At 38.5% G+C, this 20,648-nt stretch overlaps 1 protein-coding gene across 2 annotated transcripts in view; it reads left to right on the top strand.

The window, feature by feature from the left end:
• The first annotated feature begins 1,701 nt into the window (after positions 1-1,701).
• RAB28 (RAB28, member RAS oncogene family) overlaps positions 1,702-20,648 on the top strand; it is a 67,846-nt gene continuing 48,899 nt past the window's right edge. Inside the window, exons 1-3 of one of the 2 annotated variants that reach the window (XM_076335953.1) lie at positions 1,702-2,025; positions 9,445-9,541; positions 14,752-14,840. In XM_076335953.1, the coding sequence (XP_076192068.1) occupies positions 1,948-2,025; positions 9,445-9,541; positions 14,752-14,840 (264 nt within the window). In that variant the 5' untranslated portion in view covers positions 1,702-1,947. The remainder of the gene's footprint in view (positions 2,026-9,444; positions 9,542-14,751; positions 14,841-20,648) is intronic. The other variant, XM_076335954.1, reaches the window with a different exon arrangement.

Below are 20,648 nucleotides of genomic sequence, written 5' to 3'. Positions count from 1 at the left end.
TACTGGAAATTTCTGACATACATTTCAAAAAGAAGACCTGAAAGAGACTGAAACAGGAATGATTTCTATTCAGACATTACACGAAGTTGTTCTAAAAATTCTTAGATTGATATTGAATCCATTAAAGTACATGTATACTTTACACAGCTTTAGCTGGCTCTTTTGTCCAAGTTGTTGTGTAAACTACGTCCAATGAATTGTTATCACTCGTCACGTTGGAAGGATATGTCAAATAGAGGCTTGTGGAGATCTGGTACTATTGGATATCTTTATTAATGACTTTGGAACAGAGAATATGATTCTTAAAGTTGCAGATATAACCAAGTTGGAAGGGAGAGCATGCATTTTGCAGGACAGGATTATAAACAAAATTGTATTGACAAATTGTGCAAGTAGCCTGAAATATAGGATGAAATTCAATGGGGACATGCAGAAAGCACTACAGTTTAACAGGAATAAAACCTCGAAGTGTATGAAATTCTGATAACAGGAGAGGATTCAGAAGTTTTTTAGTAAATCAGAAACAGTATGAGTCAGCAATGTCATACCGTGAAGAAAGCAAACATCATAGTGGGATATATAAACAGGAGTCTCGTATGTAAGACACATGAAGTAATAATTCCACTCTACTCAGTACTCATAAGGCCTCAACCAAAGTACTGTATCCAGTTTTTGGCACACCACTTCAAGAAAGGGGAGAGGGGCCAAAAGAAAGCAACAAGAATAATCAGAAGTCTAGAAAAGACAACCCAGGGAAAGACTGAATGGAGAGGAGTTGTTTAGTCTACAGAAAAGAATACGGACTGAAGACATGCTAACAGTTTTCAAATATGTGAAAGGCTGCTGCAAAAGAGGAGGTTATAAACTGTTCTCCATGGTGATTGTGCGTAATAGAAGAATGGTTTAAAATTCAGTTAGGGCTTCGTAGACAAGTTTTCTTACTAGTTGCCTATACGGACAGAAAAGTTCTGAGTAGATCCCCTGAGAAAACGGTGGCATCCCTAGCTGGCAGGTTTACAAGGTTAGGCAAAGAGCTGTCAAGAACGGCTGAGCTGCAACGTGGGGAAACCAGGCTGGACTCGGTGCGGTGCTTGCTATTGCACCTGCTCTCCACGCTAGCACACTTCTTCAAAAATATTCATCTATCTCGCTGCTGTGCAGAAGCCCAGCCAAGAAAGGGACCTGGCCATGCAGGCGGATGCTGCTAGAATGAAAACGCAGCCCCTTGGCGGAAGCGGATCACCTCTGCTAGAAGCACGGCAGACGACCGGTTTTCTGCTCTCAAAGGAAATCTCTCAGGGAATGACCCAGTTTTTATTCCTCCTTTCCAAGTCTTCGAGTCCCCTGCCGGAGCTGCCCCTCCCTGGAGGCCTGCAGCCGACACCGTCTGGAGGGCCCCGCGGGGGCGAGCGCCCCCCCGCCCGGGCAACCCCGCGGCCGGCGGCCCGGGATGGCGGAGCGCCCTTACGCGCTCACGACCGTTGGAGCCGGTAGCCCCGCCCCGTGCCCCGCCCACCCCGCGACCTCTGACCTCCACGTTCCTTAGTTACCGCGCGGGGCGTCACTTCGGGGCTAAACCACCGCTGCGCGTAGCGGAGAGTCGGGCCGAACCATTCGCCCGGCCGCTGGGGGGGGGGGGGAACCGGAAGTGAGGACGTCGCGGGTGCCCCCCGCTTGCGCCCGCGGCGGCTCTTGGACTTGTTGCTGTAGCTCACGCCCGCCACCTACTCTCTCCCCCTTCCCTCCGTTCTCTCGTTGGTTTCGTCCCGTGCGGGCCATAGCGACGGCGGGCGCGCTGAGGGAAGATGGCGGCTCCGGCCTCTGCACGGCTGCCGGCTCCGTGAGCGCGGCGCTCGCTCCTTTCCCCCTTCCCCTCCTCGCTCCTGCACCCCGTCTCTCCCGGCTGCCCTCCGCCTCTTCTCCTTCCCCGCCGGGGGCGTAGGGACCATGTCGGACTCGGAGGAGGAGGAGAGTCCGGACCGCCAGCTCAAGCTAGTGGTGCTGGGCGACGGCACCACTGGCAAGGTCAGTGCCGGCCCCCGCCGGCAGCGCCCCGCTCCTCTCCGTCGCCGCGGTGCCCCGAGCCCCCTTCCCGGTCTTCCTTCCTCAGCGCTCCCGCCGGCCCTCCCGCTGAGGAGGGAGCAGCCCGTGGCGGCTTCCAGTCCGTCGCGCTGCCGTTGTCGCGATACCCGGCGGCGTCACGCCGGCTGACTGCTCCCCCTTCACCCCCGGCCCTGCACTTCTCCCTCTCCGTTGTCTCCCCCGCGTGTGTGGGGCGGGGGCGTAGCGCAGAGCCGGGACGGTCCCCCGGCCGGCAGGCAGAGGCGGGCTCTTCGCCGGGGAGCCTCGCTCCGGGGCCGCCTGTATCCGCTCCGTGCTCGGCAGCGAAACCCCCTAACGGGGTTTCCGTACCCTCGCGGCACCCGAAGAGGCCTGGCCGACAAACAGACGTATACGACTTAAATCCAGTTTTCTTGAGCCTTAATAAACGGAGCGGCGAATAACGTAGTTACTATGGTGCTGCCGGGTCTGGCGTTCCCACCGATCCCCGTGCCTTCAGCGCGCTGCAGGCCGCGCACTGGTGACGGGTGGTTGCTCGGCTGGAGTTGCTGGGGTAGCCCGCGGTTCTCAGTGGCTGGCGGTGCCCGGGAGGGGCTGGGGACGGGGCCGAGCACGTGAATTCGCGGTTCCCGCCGAAACGACGAGCAGGGAAGGTTGCTTAGCTGGGTCTCCAGGCTCTCTTCGTTTCGGCTTCGGAGCCGATAACCTCCTGAGGTGGATAGAACAGTTTGCATCTATTTGAGTTAGTTTCAGAGTTTGGAGAGACACTTCTGGGTCAATTTAGTTTTTGTTTGTGACTTTTACGGTTTTTTTCCTATCTATAATCAACATAAGTACTATTTATAAGCAGTTTGTTTGTAAACAAGTTATACTTACCTTTTTAAAAGAGAAATTTTGACAAATAGAGACCAAAGAATGTAAAAGATGCTTTCTTGCCCATGGAAGTAGTCACTGATCTTTACTTACATGTGTGAACATATCTATTGCAATATGTAGCCTGAATCCTTTTGTGAGATACAATAAAATTACTATTTTAGTGTGTATATTTGAGGAATACAGTTTTTCCTGTATCATTAACTTGAAAACATGGGGAGGCAGAAAGTCTGCCTGCCTCACAGTTCAGATGAAAAGTAGAAATAGTCTTAGAGATGATTTAAATGAACTGCCTGCTGTTAATAGAAATAAGCTCTTAGTGAAAGTACATACACAGTTTTGCTCACTTATGCAGAGCTCTATGAAGAAACAAAACATTTTTTGTCTCCAGTGATTCTAAACCCAGTCTGAAGTGGTATTGTATTCATCTAAGTCAGTAGATGGGCAATTCTGAGCAACTATGTGACGAGAGCATAATAAATGCACAGGATTGGCAGCTGAAGTGCTGTTTCACTGGTAGCTTTCCCCAGGAGTTTTCCATTCAAACTGAGGAATCCTTTCACTAATGCTGTTCAGCACCTTGTGGCAAAACCTCTCGCCAAACATGGTTTTTCAAGTGTTCTTGAGTTTTGATGTATATTCCTGCTGGGTCCTACCTCTCACATGGGAGCTGCCACTCACTGAATCTCCTGCTGGTTCTAGGAATCCTGTGCTTCAAGTGCAGTTTATTTTGCATGAGCAGCAGCTATGCTATGGTGGGCTGCTTTTCCTCCTGTCCCCCCTAGATGATGCTGTAATAGAGGCTTCTTCCAGCCATCCTGATGGCCTAGCAGCAAACACTTGCAATAATACATTTATTGTAAGATCTTGTAAAAATAAAGAAGGGGTTGGGTCATGGAATGGGAGGATAAAATGTACCTAGTGCTATTTCAAGCACCCCAGAAGACTAAATCGTTGAGGTTCCCCTCCTTTGTTGGCTACTCGTTCCGCTTACTTGTTGAAACATGCATATGTCTATATGTTTTCAACTCTAAATAGCCTGCCTCTCACATCTGGTTCACAGCTGGTCTTTATACACATGCATACTTAGCCTCTCATTTACTGTGCAAGACATTAGTTTTTTTCTTCCTCTGTCACTGGGATCATCGGACGGGAGGAGTGTAGGAAATAATGGAATATGTCTTTGAAATATTGCATCTCATGTTTAGTGTGAGATGTTCACATTTGACTTCTTTCCATTGCTTCCCCCCCACCACAAAAAAAAAAAGGAGGAAAAAAAAAAAAAGATTTTATTTCCACCCTCTTGGCCATCTGGGGCTGTTTGGTCTTCAGTTCTCCAGGGGAAAAAAATTATGTCTTTGTGAGTCAGCTGGCTGAAGGTGAAAACTTAATTTCTTTTTCCTCACCCATTGTTCAGAAGCAATCTGATTCAGGTTCTGTGCAAGGGTTGGTAGCAGTTTAAAAACAAATCAATGTCGTTTCAAGCTAAGGGTAATGTTTGTGTTTCCACTAGCTAGGAATTGTTCTATCCATGAGGCAAGGGAGGGATGTTGTGCTTCTATTCATTTGTTTTGTGGTGGTTGAATGAATAATTGGATACTTAGAATTTTAAGGGTAGGAATAAGCACTGCTGGAGCAAGCTCTAAGGAGAGAACAGTAAAAGGGAAAGAAGGAATGAGAGGAGTGAGAGAGTGAGACAGAGTAGAATCTGAAAAAGTATTAGGGTAAAATAGAGGTGGTAAGGAAATGGTAAATTGTTGAAAAATTGAGGAAGGCAAGATTGGTTAGTAAGAAGATAATAATTCAGAATTATTTTAATGAACTAGACAAACTAGGAAAACAATCTGAAAAGAAATCAGAAGTGGGGACAATGTGAGATGAAAATAAACAGCAATTATTAATAGCAGTTGGCTCTTTGATTTGGATGACAGGAGGGAACATATATACACACAGCAGCCTTATGCATTTAGGTTTTAAATCAACCCACTCTTCCCGAGCCAAAATGATTTTCCATTAAAATAAACCAGCAGTACCAGTATAGATTGAAAAAAAATGACGTTGTGATCCAGAGATTTCTACTCTTGCTATGCATAGATTGGCTTAATATTGAAGTGTATAATGATGCTGATTTGAGCTAGAACTAACTCTCATTTGCTACAGTTGAAGAAGGTTTTGGGCCTCTGGAAGCAAATCTTGGAGCTATTCACGGGAAGGGAGGTCCTGAAAAATAGGTGTGCGGGAGGAGCAAGGCAGCCGAGGTTCTGTCTTTCCGCCATCGGTTGCAACTGGGGCTAAAGCATGGTAGCAGAAACATCCTACCTTTTCGTTCTCCTCGTAACGATGGGTGATGAAAATGAAAGAGCGAATGCTCGATCTGGTGTGGGAGTTTGCAGGAGCTAAAACGTAGGCTGGAATAGAGAGTGGTGTCCTGCTTGCTTTAGGATTTTTTAGGATGCCAGGTTTTTAAGCATTGTGCCAATTCTGGATCTTGTTGTTATACAGGGGCTCAAAAACTTCATCAGTGTTGACAAAAACATTGTTGTAACTGTTCCGTCTTGCAGATAGAAAATTACATCGTGTCCTGTGCAGATTGGTCTAGCTTCATAGATGCATGTCTAATGTCAAAAAGTCTTGATAATTTTCTCTTTTTCAGTGAACAAAGTTTCATCAGTAGTTAGGAGTGGGGTGGAAAGTCATCACCTTCAGATGACAGAACTACTTCCTTTGTTTACAAAATACTTTCCCCCCCCCTCCCCCCCCCGATAAAGCTAGAGTGTTCTCTGTAACAAATTCTCTGTGTTGGACAGTTACAGGGTTTTATGCTAGTTAAAGCATTTCATTATTTAGCCTAGTGTTTCTTTTCATTTTGTCTGTCTTGAAATCCTTGCCAGTAGGGATAGGACATGACTGAGAGGTGGACGTTGCTGTGCTTGGAGAACGGCATTGACGTTCTAGAAGGGAGTGAGGGAAGGGATAAATATGTGTTGCTTTTTGGAAAGTGGATTCTCAGTTGGCTGGTAAAGTTGGTATGTGAATGGAAATTCATGGCTTCAGAACTATATGCTTGCATCCCATTGAATTTTGGTTTTAGTTTTTCTTTCTCACAACTATGATACTACACTTCAGCATCGCTTTCTGAACGCTTTCTTCTATAGGATTTTACTCAAAGAATTGTCATTGGCAGGATTTTCTCTACAAGTTTCCATGTTGTCCTGGTGAGTAGTCAGTGTCAGTTAGAGCTGGCTGTCATTGCTTGTTTGACTTGTCTGCTACTATTTCATAAATATTGTTTGCTTTTTTTCTATTTACTATGTAGGTATTTAGGAACAGCTTGTCAGCAGTTTGTACTGTGAGCTGTTGACATTGAAAAATAGAAGCAAGAAATAGTCTTGCCTCACCTGTGAGGTTTAATTGCATCTTCCTTTGCTTCCAAAAAACCTTCCCAAATATCCCATTGTATTTTGCACTTAGAATACTGTAATTTTTATGTGTTTTTTTTTTACTGCTGTCTTGATTGCTGTATGTTAGAACCCAAAGACTTTTTTTTTGTCTGAAAGGAAGGAGTTTGTAACATCAACCTTCAATAGTGTATTGCTATTCAGAACAGCATATAAACATTCGCTCTGAAGTATTTAGGATAAATGTCTGGACCTGCCAAACTGGGTCTAATGGAACATCTGCTATGAAAGTTGGTGGCCTGGTTGTCTTAGGAGAGATGTGAAGGAACAAGGCCTTCTTGATATCATACTATCCTCTGATCTCTACATTAATGGCTGAAATTTTATGAATGGAGCATAATCTTTTTTTAAAAACAGTCACTGATCACTTATTTATTTTTACAGCTATAGTTCTACTGAACCATTATTTAACTTTGGTTATTTTTTACATAGATTGTCCTCAACATATCCTTACAGGCAAAACTGTCATGCAGAATCTTTTATGGCAAGCATGGCAGAGAACAATTTTAGGATTGAAGGGAGTATTTGCATTATAGAGGTACTTGACTATGCATTGACATAACTTCTCTGTTTAGTGTTGTGGAGAAGTTTGAACTGTTGCTCTTAGTATTTTGTGGATAAATGCTTGTTCTGTGACTAAATAGAGAACTCTAGTCTGGTAATCCAACACCTTCCTTGAGCTCTAACATTTATTAGAAAAAAAAATTAAAAAGGAGTTAGTCAATGACTTTCTGCTATAAATTCCTTTGCATTCAAGAGCACACTAGAAGAAAACTGTTTAAGAGAACTTTGCCATGCTGTTGATTACTTGCTGCTCTTATTGGTTGGCTGCTAATTGAATGCATGTTGTTTATTTTTACTAACACCCCTAGAAGCCCTCAGGGAATATTGAGTGTCACAGAGTGATAAAGCTAATATTTACTGAGCCCTTAAAACAAGAAGGGAGTGGTTGCTTATTTAATGGGGATCTAAATTAGTGTGTTGGAGAATATAGAATGCTATGATATAGTCAGATGATATTTTAATCTGTACTCTGGGTACTGGTTACTATTCCGAAAAGAAAAATTTCAAGACGACTGTATGGTGTATTCCTGCAATGTTCTTATTCTTATCTACATCTTTAAGGTCATGACAGATTAAAAATAATGTCTTTGTAATCTAGACATGCTAACTATTGTGATTAAAAGAATCAGTTCTACCGATTCTACTACAGTCTAAATCTGTATTGCATTTTATTTTGTGCATGTTGTTAATATTACTGTCACATAGCTGTAGGCAGAAGAATCTTCTCATGATTCATCCTCTGTGTTCTTCACCCTTTCCACAGTGATATAAATATATAAGCATACTCATGCTATTTCTAGTTTACTTGCTTTTTTCCCTTATTTATTTATTTTTAATCCTCGTGGGGCTTGAGTTCAGTGAAGTAAATGAAAATGTTGCCATAGTCTTTAATTGATTTTTTTGATTACTTCCTAAACATATCTTCTGATATTAAAATATCACTTATTATGTATATATGACAGTGATAGGAATATAAATGTGATCTAGAAACAAGAAAACAGTAAATCTTGTGTTATTTACTTCACAGGTAATTTAATAGTTGAATAAATGTTTGCCTATTCATACTAGAGCTTTAATGCTGGAGCTCTGGTGATCATGTTTTCATGAAAAAAAAGAGTAAGTTACCTTTTCTTCCTGGGTATATTTGACATTATTAGCATAATTTATATCTTTGTTATAACCCTTCTATTAATAGAACTTGACTATTCTCATTTTTCAGAACTATTGGCATTATTTTGCTATTGCATTTTTAACTAAATATGCTCTAACAGCAATTTCTAATAAGAATTGATGTGACTCATCTTTTCAGGTCTTGATGAATGGAAAGCTGGCAAAAAAAAATCCTTCTTGCCCATTTTGAGTTTTTTCAGACAGTGTAAGGGTTTTGTGGGGCTGTTAGGCTTTTTCCCCCATCTATGTAAATAGATATTTAGATTCTTTTGTCTGCAATTACTTTGGTTTTATATTTCCATATGTCATGTCAACAAGAGATTTGTAAGTGTACACCACTAATTTGATGTAGGATGTATTTTATCTGTGACATTAATTTTTAATACAGTATTAAATTTTTTCCACAATACAAACTTTTGCATTCTTTATAATTGCACTTCTCTTTTCTCCTTTCCTTTTTTTTTAACCTTAGATTGTGGGGCTTTCCCCTTTCCCCTTCCCCCCCCCCCTTTTTTTTTTGCCTTGCATGGAGAACTTAAATTGCTAGTGAAAGAATATAAATGCCTTACTTCATTACTTTATGTAGGTTAGTTGTGTATCCTTTTAGCAGTATGTAGTAAAAGCTGATTCTTTATTAGGTTAACAGTGTATTGGTCTACTTTCATAAATCCACAAAATATAAATTGAAGAAGTGAGTTTCCAAAGTTCTGCTTAAAGGAATGATTCTGCAAATGTGCATTCTTAACATGAGTTTAGTTTTTCCTGTGTACAAGAAAGTACTCTTCCTTAGACTTCATGTAATCCCTGATCCTGAAACTTTGATGTACAGTGGCAGGAATCCTGCCACACTTTGGAGCCCCTGTGGGACTCTGCACTGTGCAGATCTCTGTTCACTCCCAGAAAGTTGGTCTTGGGATCATGGTGTTCTGTACCAGGGAAGGACCCTTGTTTTGGAAATGAACACTTTTTAAAAATAATAAGCTCTTCAGGTATGGATGGTGTCACTTAGATTTGTGTCAGTCTGAGCGTGCTAATGATACCTCATTCAAATCTGTGTAATATTTTGTAATATGAATATCACAGTATCTTTGAAATACAAAGGAAATAAGCGCCTTGCTTCTTTTTGCACAAATTAGTAGCCTTTGCCACCTCCTCTTATTATGTTGAAGTTGTCTGGAATGCTCGTCAATCCAAATCCATCAACACTGTCAGCGTGCATTGATTTAAAAAGTGCTTAACTGTATTTCATACTTCTGGTTTAACGTCAAGTTTTTTGCTGTTTAAAATGGCAGCTTAATTTGATATTGTTCTGTTTTAGACATCCTTAGCCACACGTTTTGCCCAAGAGACATTTGGAAAACAGTACAAACAAACCATAGGACTGGACTTCTTCTTGAAAAGGATAATACTGCCAGGTAAGAGAATAAAAACTAACACTGAAAGGTTGGGCAGCAGTAAGACTTGCAGAAACAGATTCTTCAAAGTAATGTATACTAAATAAGCTTAGTACAGTGCTTTTTATGGCAAAGTAAATTAGGTTATTCAGAGGAAATTTTGTTAGTACATTCTTACCAGGTGACAAAGGGTTATGCATTTGCAACTTATATCTTTAAGTAAAATGCAGAATCCAATTAAAAGGAATGCTATCTATATTAATGATTTTTATTATCTCTACTTGAGTGTACTCGCTGTCTATGTGGATAGTGTAACATACAACAATGAAATGGAACTTTAAATATGTTCATTGAAAAAGTATATGTGTTTTGAAAGAAATAGATTTTTTTTTTTTTTTAAATGAAATACACAACTTGTATTTGAGTTGTGTGTGAGAAGCATAATGCAGCTATGGAATCGCAGTGCTCTAATATGTGAATGCTGTTTTATGCAAGGCAGCATGAAATTGCTGGCATTTAATAGACCACTAAAATTTAGGGTCCCTCGGCACTCATAAAAATACAGTTTGAGCATTCAAGATGTTTCACTTCACGACGGCAAAGAAACTATTTACATGCCAGTTGCAGCACACTGCATGGAAAATGCAAAGAAATAATTAAAAAAGAATAGTTGTGGGTAGAAGTTTGTCTCCAAACAATTGGGGGTTTGAAATAAGTCTTTTCATTGATTTGTGGTTGCTCAATTTCTAAGTGCGACAGTATTTCATTAAATGCATTTTCTTCTGGTTTCAGAAATCAGAAAAAGTTAGAAAAAGTATGTGTAATTATTAAAAGTTGTAGTGAGATTTGATAAAGTTGATGCAAGTTCTGTAGTTCTGTCTTTTTTCCTTGTGGAGGGTGGGGAGGGAAGCAAACCCAGAAATGAAACATTTTAGCTATAACCTGAAGTTATAAGAAAATATATACAGTTCTTGAACTTATTTTGTTAAAATTATATTGCCAATAATTTCTTGATTATGTTTATATATTTTCTTAAGTGAAACAGAATAATCTTTTCAGACTGTTCCTGCATTCACTATTTTGGTTTGGCCATTTTGCTGTGCTATTTTAGTATCTGGTGAGTGAGAAAGTACCAAATTTCAGTGCTTATTTCTCCATAAAATCAACAGAATAATTTTTTTATTGTCCTGCTTATGCCTCTAAAAATACCAGTGTGCATAATAATTAACAGCAGTACTTGCAAGTGGAATGTGTACACAAATCATGCAGTGTGCATGCTGAGAACTTGTATTTTGCAAGTTTTTTTCCAGCTGTTAAGCATACAGAAGCTATTAGTACATTACTGGGATTCTAAATATTCTTGATGAGTAGAAAATTTGGAAAATTATCAACTATTGATTTATTCACGTACTTTCTTCGAGTGTATTTTGTAATAATATCAGAATGTAGATGAAAATAGCACCAAAACAGCAACAAAGTCTGCATGTATTTTCCTTATTTATCAGTAACCAAATAGTAACGTTCGTGGAATGTATTCATATTCAGGAAGAAGCATTTTTCTGTAGATTGTCATTCTGTTTTTGCCTATGTCTATTTATGTGTTTAGGTATATATGGATTTCTGTATTTTATAGGTAAGCTGAACTGGTGGTGGGGAGTGAGAGGGAAGGAAGAGAAGAGGGAGGGAGGTAAAATTTCTAAATACTGGAATGGGAAGCATTACTTAAGTAAGCGGATTTTTCTAATTTCTTGATTAGTTCTGGGTTTGCAGAGCTGCTATGTTTACTTGAAAGGTTAATTCATACTGCTGCACAGAAATTATAATATGTATATCAGTGGGAAAAAAAGCCTTGATTTATTTAGTAGGAGAATTGATGAATAACTATGGTTCGGTATTTGAATATTTATTTTCTTCCTTAAATGTAAGCAAAGATTTCAGAAGTTAAAATTACTGATTTCTAGAATTGCACAGAAGTTTACACTAGGCCACATTAGAAATGCATTTTAGCTTGTAAAATAAAGTACTGTTTTTCTGTTTTTTTTTTCTTTTTAAAAATAAAAGCTGTATTTGTCTCCAGTTGTTTTAGTAACTGATGCAGTTTTGCAGTGAAAAAAGTAAATATTTTACATGGTAAAACAATATGGTTTAATACAAATAGTAAATGCTTTGATTAGTTTTGAACAATATGACTTTCAGTGTTCAACTGTTGACAAATTCTCTTCATGCAGTTTGTTAAAAATATTTTTTCAAATGCAAATCAATTTCAGTATATTTATTGATTGATGCAGTATCTTGTATAGTCTGGATGCAACCACGGTGTACATTTTACTGCCTAAATAGTGTATCTGTTAGAGGGTCTGCTGATAGATTCTTAAGAGCCATAGTCTAATATTTTTAGGAAGGTTGTGGGTGCAGTCCAGTAAACAGGATTCTTCTGTTAAAAGGATTTTTTTAAGTCGTCGGTGCAAAAAGTGGGCAGACTTGTGTTTTTAGTTCCATCTTGACTGTGCAGCACTTCCAAGTAAGGTTAACCAATGCACCAAGTATACTTCTGCACGATCCCTACTGAATCAGCCCAGTGGCTTCAGTTTGTACCAGAAACAATCTAGATACCTGCACTGTGTTGCCTCAGTTATTTTAACTTCGCACTTGTGTGCATTTTCTACGGCGTAAAAAAGTGCTAGTGTTTTCTTGTTCCTTATCAGTGTATTACATATTATTTTTATGGGATTCTTCAGTTATTTTTATTGGTATGTTAACCTTGTTTCTAAGAACTGTCTTATTATGCATGGTTTCTTTCTGTTCTGTTGTCATCTCCAGTTTGTATGTTCCTCTTAAATCTATGAAAAAATAGAAGATTTCAAACTCTGCAGAAAACTTCATGTGCTGCTATCATAGTTGTTAATTAAATATTTGCTAGGCAAATTGTCCGGAGTGTTTCCTTCTGTCAGAATAATTCTAACATCCTTCTTTCTCCTCCAAAATCAATCTGAGCACAAAGCAAATATTACAGGACCTAACTGGAAAAAAGGGAAAATGAAGCATTTTGCACTGGAGATGGTCAGCATGAATTTCAGTAGTTAGTGAGGTCTTAATTGAGAACCACTTCACCTTAAATGAACATTCCAACCTTTTTCACTGTTAGACCATTTAATTTAACTTCCTGTATTAAAGTTTCTCAGATAATTTCATGCAGTTATCCAGATACTAAGCCCAGTATGCTGTGCATGATTACTACTCTTAGGAGCAAAAATGAAGTTAGAAACTTTTTAAAGCATTTGAACACAAAATTAGGCATCTGAAAATTGTTGAGTTTGAAAGTGATAATATTTATAAAGCTTTTTTCCAAATAGCTGGCATGAATGACATGGTAGGTTTCTAGTAGAATACATACAACCAAGTTAGGGGTAGAATACTGCAGCATTATGAGTGTTTGAGCATGTTTAGTTTGTATACCTACTGAGGATGCATAGTCATTTCAGACTGCGGATTCACCATTTTATCCATGCCAGATGCTTTATGGAAGACTTTCCTGCATTGTTTGGAGTCACTTATGTTCTAAGCTTTAAAAAGAATTAATACATAGTGTATGCACTGTCAAAACAAATAAGCTTTTTATTCTATGAAAGGTTGCCTTTATTGAACTGGAATGTTTATGATGTATTTACTAAGCTCCATGTAGAAATTCTTTATCTTAGTATTAGATAAAACTCAGCGTAGCTTAAAAGTACTGTGAATGGATTGTCTCACATTCGTCTCTATATACTTAAGACTAAAGTAGCACTTTAGGAAATCTGCACTTTTAACCAGATTAAAGCAAGATGCATCATAAAAATATAATGTGGTATATTTAATGCCACAAGTAGTGTACGTTCAGCTCTATAGTTCTAATTTGCTGCTTATATTCACCGAGTGCTGGGATATATTTCCATGCAGCACACTCCCTTGCATAACTAATTTGAGTGTGTCAGTTACAAATTGATGGCTGAATAGATCACATTGTGTAAAATAAGGTTGTTAATAACATAAAATAGTTGAATTAAGAGTATATCTTTCTTAGCAGCCCAAAATATTGTCGTCTTTTTCACTCAGCTCTCAATTGTTGTGATGTGGAATTTGTTGCAATTTTTTTTTTAAATCTAGGAATAAAATTAACAGGCAGTTATGATTATTTGTGAGTATGTAGAATTGTTATTAACACGTAAGTTGTGAGTTTTATGTAGATTAGAAAATTTTTCATCAGACCTTACTGTATTAGAGTTTGGTGCTTCCAGGTAATCAGTACAGTTTTGAAAACAGTTCTCACCATGCAAAATGAGCCAAATTATACTCTAATATGTTTGTATGCATGTGGTGACATACATTGCTATGTGTATGTTTAGTCTGTGGGTTTCTGAGTTGTTAGCTTGCAGAATATGTATGACTTGTAGGATATTAAATATTCTGTATTTACGCTGATTTTTTTTGTTACTTTGTTTTTGAAAACCTGTTAACAGTTTCAACATAGCTTAAAGAATGTTTAGAATAGAAAGGAAGATCTGTTCTTGGTGTAGCTTCTTGAAAGATGAAATTATGTAAATCATGTCCAATTTCGTTGCCTGCTTTGGGGTGGTGGGTGGAGGAAATTATCATAGTTCGCATCCTCAACTTAGATGTGTGTCAGTATTTCCATTTTTCAGTCTGTCAACTATATAATTCTTTAGCTGTATAGTACTAAGAGCATCACTACCAAAATACAGTTACTGCGCAGATTTTCCCTGCTTCTAGATTTGTAAAGAAAATTTGGAGGGGGAGGAAGGGACATAGAGTATGAAATAACATGGTTAAGTTGGCATTAATTGTGTTACCTTTCAATTCCAAGTACTGTGCTGTACAACTTTCTCTGTAAAGAGAAAGTTTTATATGTTTCTTCAGTGAAGTATGTATATAATTTCTAGTCAGGAATCTTATACTTTATGCAGTTCCAATTCTTTTCTGTTAATATTAAATATGTTAATATCTAGGTATAGTTTTACTGCATCTTAATGAATTAGCTGGGCACAAGTGACTTTTTTCCAAACGATACAATCATCTTTGTGTTGACATTTAGTTACTATTTATTGTATACTTGTAAAAAGCTATTGCTGTTGATACGCTAGAGCTGTATTACCTGTCGTGATAATATATTTTTTAATTTTATTTGTATCTAAATTTTCCAGGTTATACAATATCTGTATCATTTTCTTTTTCAGGAAATTTGAATGTTACTCTTCAAGTATGGGATGTAGGGGGGCAAACGATAGGAGGCAAAATGCTGGATAAATATATTTATGGAGCTCAGGTACAGTATAAATGATGATAATTGTATCTATAGTAATTATATAAAATTCATTGAAACTTTGTTCTTAAAATTATACATATCTTACAGGTTGTTGTTTTGTAGATCTCAAAGATGTTGAATCTCTGCTTAACCTAAACTTAATTGATATTAAGATGAAAGTCTAATTCTGGTATGTAGTTAATTTTTTAGAGCTGACTTAAAAACCAAAGCAAGGGTGTGTATTTGTAGATCTGAATAACTCTCAAGAACAGATGTATGTTTCCATGCTTTGTGTCTTGAGTTAAGAAAAGCAATCACAGTAAATAGTAAAGGCTATTTGGATATCCACATGGTAGATATAGTGGCTGCTTTTAGAACAGATGCCTCCTGGGGGAAAAAAGTAGAAGGAGGAAATTAAGAGCAATCCTATACCATTAAACTCATACATGCAACTGGGGTTATAAGAGGGCAAACAAAAGGAGGCAACCAGGTAGCTAAATATTTTTGCAGAACTCTTATCCAATGAAAATTAATTTTATCTTGAGGTTAACTAAGCAACTTAAAGTGAATGGTAGGATTAAGTAAGAGCTAAATATTATAACAGTATCTTGAATTATGAGATGGTTTAGGAGGATGTACTATATGCCAAATTTCTTAACATGAGTGATCCTAAAATGTATTCTGTTCTTTAATTTGGAATTTGTAATGAGAACAATAGGCATAACATTTTATTACATAATGTTATATTTATCTGAAAAGAAAACAAATGCACCTATTTTTCCCCCAATACTTTAAGGAATAGGAATACGGAATCCTAAAACTTTTATTGGACAGAAACTCTGTACTAATAAGTACAGCACAGGAATGGCTAATTAAGGAGATTAGGATTTATTAGTTAATAGGATAAAGACAAACTTGTCAATTTAACATTTTGTCACTTTCAAAAAATGTCTAAATGTTTTTAGCTGTTGCATTTGTTTTATACCATTTTCTTATTTTTTAATAAAAACCATTTTCCTGCCCTGTTAAAGATCTACCAAGCAACAGGAGAAAGTGGCTTCCATGACAGAGGGAATTTGATTAATCACAAATTGTTGCCATATGCCCAAAGTAAACTCAATGAAGGAAATAAAAGGCTATTAACTTTTTCTGTATTGAATTTGGTGATAAACTTAGGAGTTTCTTATCAGCAAAAGCAGGTCAAAAAGTTAATACCAGTGCCCCAAAGTAGTGAAAAAGTTAATATCAGTAAGCCTAAAGTTAAAAAAGTTTGATTTTTAGTGTTTCTGAGCACATTAACAAAAAAACCCTACGTCCAATCTCTTCTCCTTTAATCCTCCCCCAACCCTCATTGTAACTCTAATTTTTTTAATGAACTAGTGGCTGTTTTCTTTCCCATTGTTGGCATGTATTGCCAATGTCTGTAATAGGCTTCTTATCATCAAAGCTGACTTGTAACACGCTTTTCTATTAGCTTTGTAACAGCACCTGTTAAAGGCACATAAAACTATCTTTATTTTCATTTATTCATGAAACACCATGAGTAATTCAGAAAGGCACTGCTTTCAGCTTATTCCTGGACAGACGCTTATTTCATGTTGAACATTCGTAGCTTTGTAGAAGAAAAAGAGGAAAGATAAAGTACAGCAAGTAGGAGTATTTAGAAAGAAAAATCCTTTTAAGTACATATAAAAATTCCTGTGAATGGACAGCAAAGCAGCAAGAATGTAATTGGGAAGAGCTAGCATGGAATTAGCAAGGGTAAATTGTGCCCAACCAACCTGATTGCCTTCTGTGGTTAGATGATTGGCTCTGTAGAGAGGAGAGCTGTGGATGTCATTTACCTTGACTTCAGCAAGGCCTTTGGCATAATCTCCCATAAAAGTATTACAGACAAAATGTAGAGATACAGACTGGATGGGTGGACCATAAGGTGACTGAAAAACTGAATGGACAGCTGGACTTAAAGGGAGATGGTCCATCGCTCAGTGTCTTACTGGTGCCTGGTTATAAGTCGTATTCCTTAGGGGTTGGTACTGGGGTCATGTCTTTTATTAATTCTTTGAACAATGGAAAAAAATATTGTTTGTAAGTTTGCAAATGACACCAAATTGGGGAGGAATGGTCAATGTGCTGGAGGGTAGGGGTGCTATTGAGAGAGACCATGACCAACTGAAGGATAGGACCAACAGAAACCTTGTGAAGTTCACTGAAGACAAATGCAAAGTCCTGCACCTGGGACAGAATAACCTTATGCAGGCTGGGAATCAACTGTTGAGGAATCAACTGGAGAGCGTCCAGCAAAGAGCCACTAAGCTGATTAATGGACTGGAGCATCTCTCCTATGAGGAAGGGCCAAGAGAGCTGGGACTGTTCAACCTGGAGAAGAGAAGGCTCAGGGGGATCTCATCAATATATATAAATACCTGACGGGAGGGCCTAAAGAAGACAGAGCCAGGCTCTTTTCAGTGGTGCCCAGCAACAGGACAAGAGGCAATGGGCACAAACTGAAACACAGGAGGTTCCCTCTGAACATCAAGAAACGCTTTTCCACTGTGAGGGTGACCCAGCACTGTACAGGTTGCCCAGAGATGATGTGGAGTCTCCATCCTCAGAGATATTCAAAAGCCATCTGGACATGGTCCTGGGCAGCTGGCTTTAGGTGACACTGCTTGAACAGGGGTGTTGGACCAAAGGACGCCTTCCAACCTCAGTCATTCTGTGAAATGGCTTTAGAGAAAAGAAGGTGGGGGTCCTACTGGAAAGAGAACAGTTGAATGGGAGTCAGCAGTGCACCCTTGCAACAGTAAAAGCTAACTGAATACTGGGCTGCATTAGTGAGAGTGAAGTAGGCAAATCAAGGAAAGTGATTATCATCCTCTCTGGCATTTTTGAGGCTACATTTGGAGTACTGTGTTCAGTTTTGGGTTCCCCAGTACAAGAAAGCCTTTAAAATATTGGAGCAATTCTAGCGAAGGTTGCTACAAAAGAAGTATGTGTACCTATGGTGTGTTGCACCTGGTCTGTGTGTGTGGTGCAACTGGGATATTAAACATCTTGTTTGCAAAGTACACAAGCTGTACACTTACACATAGAGTAGATGATTTGGATCTGTTGCAGAAATTGTGTTCATCTGCATGTATTCTCCAAATCAAAATCATTCAGATTTAAATGTGTAGAATAGCTTGCAGCATGCCTACAGTATGCATCATGCTTTTATCCAGTATTGTATAGACTTCATCTGGTTGATCATCGTGAGATTCAGAAATCACAAGTGGCTGAATTCTTGGTTTTCTGCTCAGAAATCCAAATATATAGTAGACCTACTTATAAAATACTAAGACCAGCTGGAGATGGAAGTTTTGAGAATCTACAGCAACTGAAAAGGTTGTCTTAGTAGCAAGTCTACAGTTCACTTGATCTCAGTTGAAATTTGATCAGGGTACCAGGAGGAGTAAGTGGAGCATCCATCTATACTTTGCTGCAAACCTTGCCACTGGAGGTTTCCTTCTCTTTGAGAGCTGAATCAATTCTCTAGGATAGATCTTTCGGTTGAGTTACTATTAAGGTGCCATTTTTTGACTGAGGTCCCTGATTTTTTGTGCCATGTTTTAAAATAAGAGTGCCAGATTTGAGGATGAGAACTTACTTAATTTGCTTGCGTGGTTGCAGTTGGAGAAATTGCAATTCACTTGTTGTCTTGAAGCGGTTGCTTTTCCACCCCGTTTTTTTTCTGGTGTTGCTCATCCAGAACAATACAGTTGCTGCATCCCATCTTGGTAGCTGAATTTCACTGATGGGTCAGAAGAACTCTGCAAGCTGGGGGGGAAAAAGAGCTCTTTGATCTTTATAAATGAAAGGTGCTAATAAACAGTTTTCTGTCAGTGTTGATTTAAACTGACACATTTATCTCAGAATTGAGAGAGGCTAAAAGTAATCGTATAGTCAGTTACTACAGCTGAGCTGATAGACAGTAGTTCATTCAATGATGACAACTCAATCACGTGTATTTGAGTGACCATATCCTCAGTATCAGCAAAGACAACAGTGGTTAAGTATATGTAGACTGTAAACTGTTTTCACCTGTAAAAATAGCATTTCTGCAGATGTGCAAGATATTATAATGAAGTTACTTTTTGCTAAAATGAATATTCTGTGACTAGAAAAAATATTTTAGAATTTTGATCTGACATATTTCATGAATATTAATGAAAATGTGAAAGTTAATTTAGTTCCTTCATACTAAAGTCAGTCATAGGATGAGGGCAGCTGAGGATAAACCTGAAGAAGAAAACGTATTGTTTTAATTAGTGTTTTCCATAGCTTTCTTTTATTGTGACAATCTTGACATAAACTTGACACCTTTTAAATGTTGATTGTCTAGTGTGAATGTATTGCCTGGTTACAACACTTCCATAATAGCAGTTCTGCTGTATAATAGCACTGCTGCTGTTTTTGTGGTAAATATTTCAGAACCGCTCCCATCTCTTACCTGCAATTGCTGCCCCTACCCACATACCTAGTTTAAAGTATCTTTAAGAGCTGGCATATGCTACCTCATAAATTGGCTTGTTAATAGAATAAGAGTACTGCAGACTCTACCTTCTCCAGAGACCAGCAAATAATTTCTGCAATATTCTCAGTTTCCAGTGACCTATTTTTGAAAATACTCTATAATTCCAAAACAAAAAGCACTCACATATGCACTAATGTAGGCAAAATGTCTCTCTTACTAGAGTGCAATTATGCAAGCAGGGACTATTTGCCATCTTGCTGGAGACTAGAGAATTAACATGCTGTTCTCGGCATGTTGTTCTCCATATGTTTCAAACCTTTTTCATGGCAGGGAAATGCGCTACTTTTGTGTAAAAAAGCCAGTGTTAATTTTCCACCTTAATTCCTCATGCTTAATAGGGAAATAACAGCTTTTATACTATCTACTCATTCTGTACTCCATATACGGTAAGTTTGTAGAAAATATGATGTATTTTTGTGAAAGCAATGACGGGGTTTCTATGTTAAATAAAAAAAGGTGAAATAAATTTCAGCAATGGAGTTATGACTAGTCCTTCATTAATTATGTATATCATACTATATACTGCTTATGGAGTGCTGTTGTGGCAAAAACCTAAGCGAGAAGTATTCTTTACAACCTGGATGCCATGCTGCTTTTTTTTTGCATCTCTAAGATGTCATACCTGCCATCTTTGTTTCTTAAGTATAGCAAATATTGACAAGATTCAAAAAAAGAATGGTTAAGAAAAGAATGTGCTTTGGAGGTGATGTTTTAGATCATGGAGAAGGGGACCAAAAGGAAGTTAGGTGAGCTCTAGTTGTGAACTTTGTTCAATGATTTCTTTCACAGTAAATCCACCGTGAATACTCTTTCTTCCAAAGGTGTAGGTAGGCTGCAGTTGGCTAGAGGACATGTAGCAGAGTAGCATTTTGATGAAGAATTAGTTAGGAACAGAGTTGGCCAACCTTAAATGCTCAGATTCTATTAACTTTATCTTACATCTAACTGATTAAACTCTTCAGTGCTGAAGGTGGTTTAGATAGTCTGCTCTGCTTTTCTGCAAGCTGGTGAGAGAACTTGACCACTGGTGAAAGAATTGTGCCATGTGCACTTTCTCATTTACAACTTTCAGCCTTATGTCTGTTCTTTTTTTTTTTTTTTTCAACCTTTACAATATCTGTCCTTCAGCTTAAGTTTCTTCTTTTCCACTGAGCATTTAATAACATCAGTATGTCCTTCCTAGAGCAAGGCTTATCATGAAAGACATACATACATGCACAGGCGTTTGGGTAATTATAAAAATAGTCAGGAGA

This window comes from Aptenodytes patagonicus, chromosome 4 (genome assembly GCF_965638725.1).
Source record: "Aptenodytes patagonicus chromosome 4, bAptPat1.pri.cur, whole genome shotgun sequence".
In the NCBI taxonomy this organism is placed as follows: Eukaryota; Metazoa; Chordata; class Aves; order Sphenisciformes; family Spheniscidae; genus Aptenodytes; species Aptenodytes patagonicus.
This window is presented reverse-complemented; position numbering and strand designations above follow the sequence as displayed.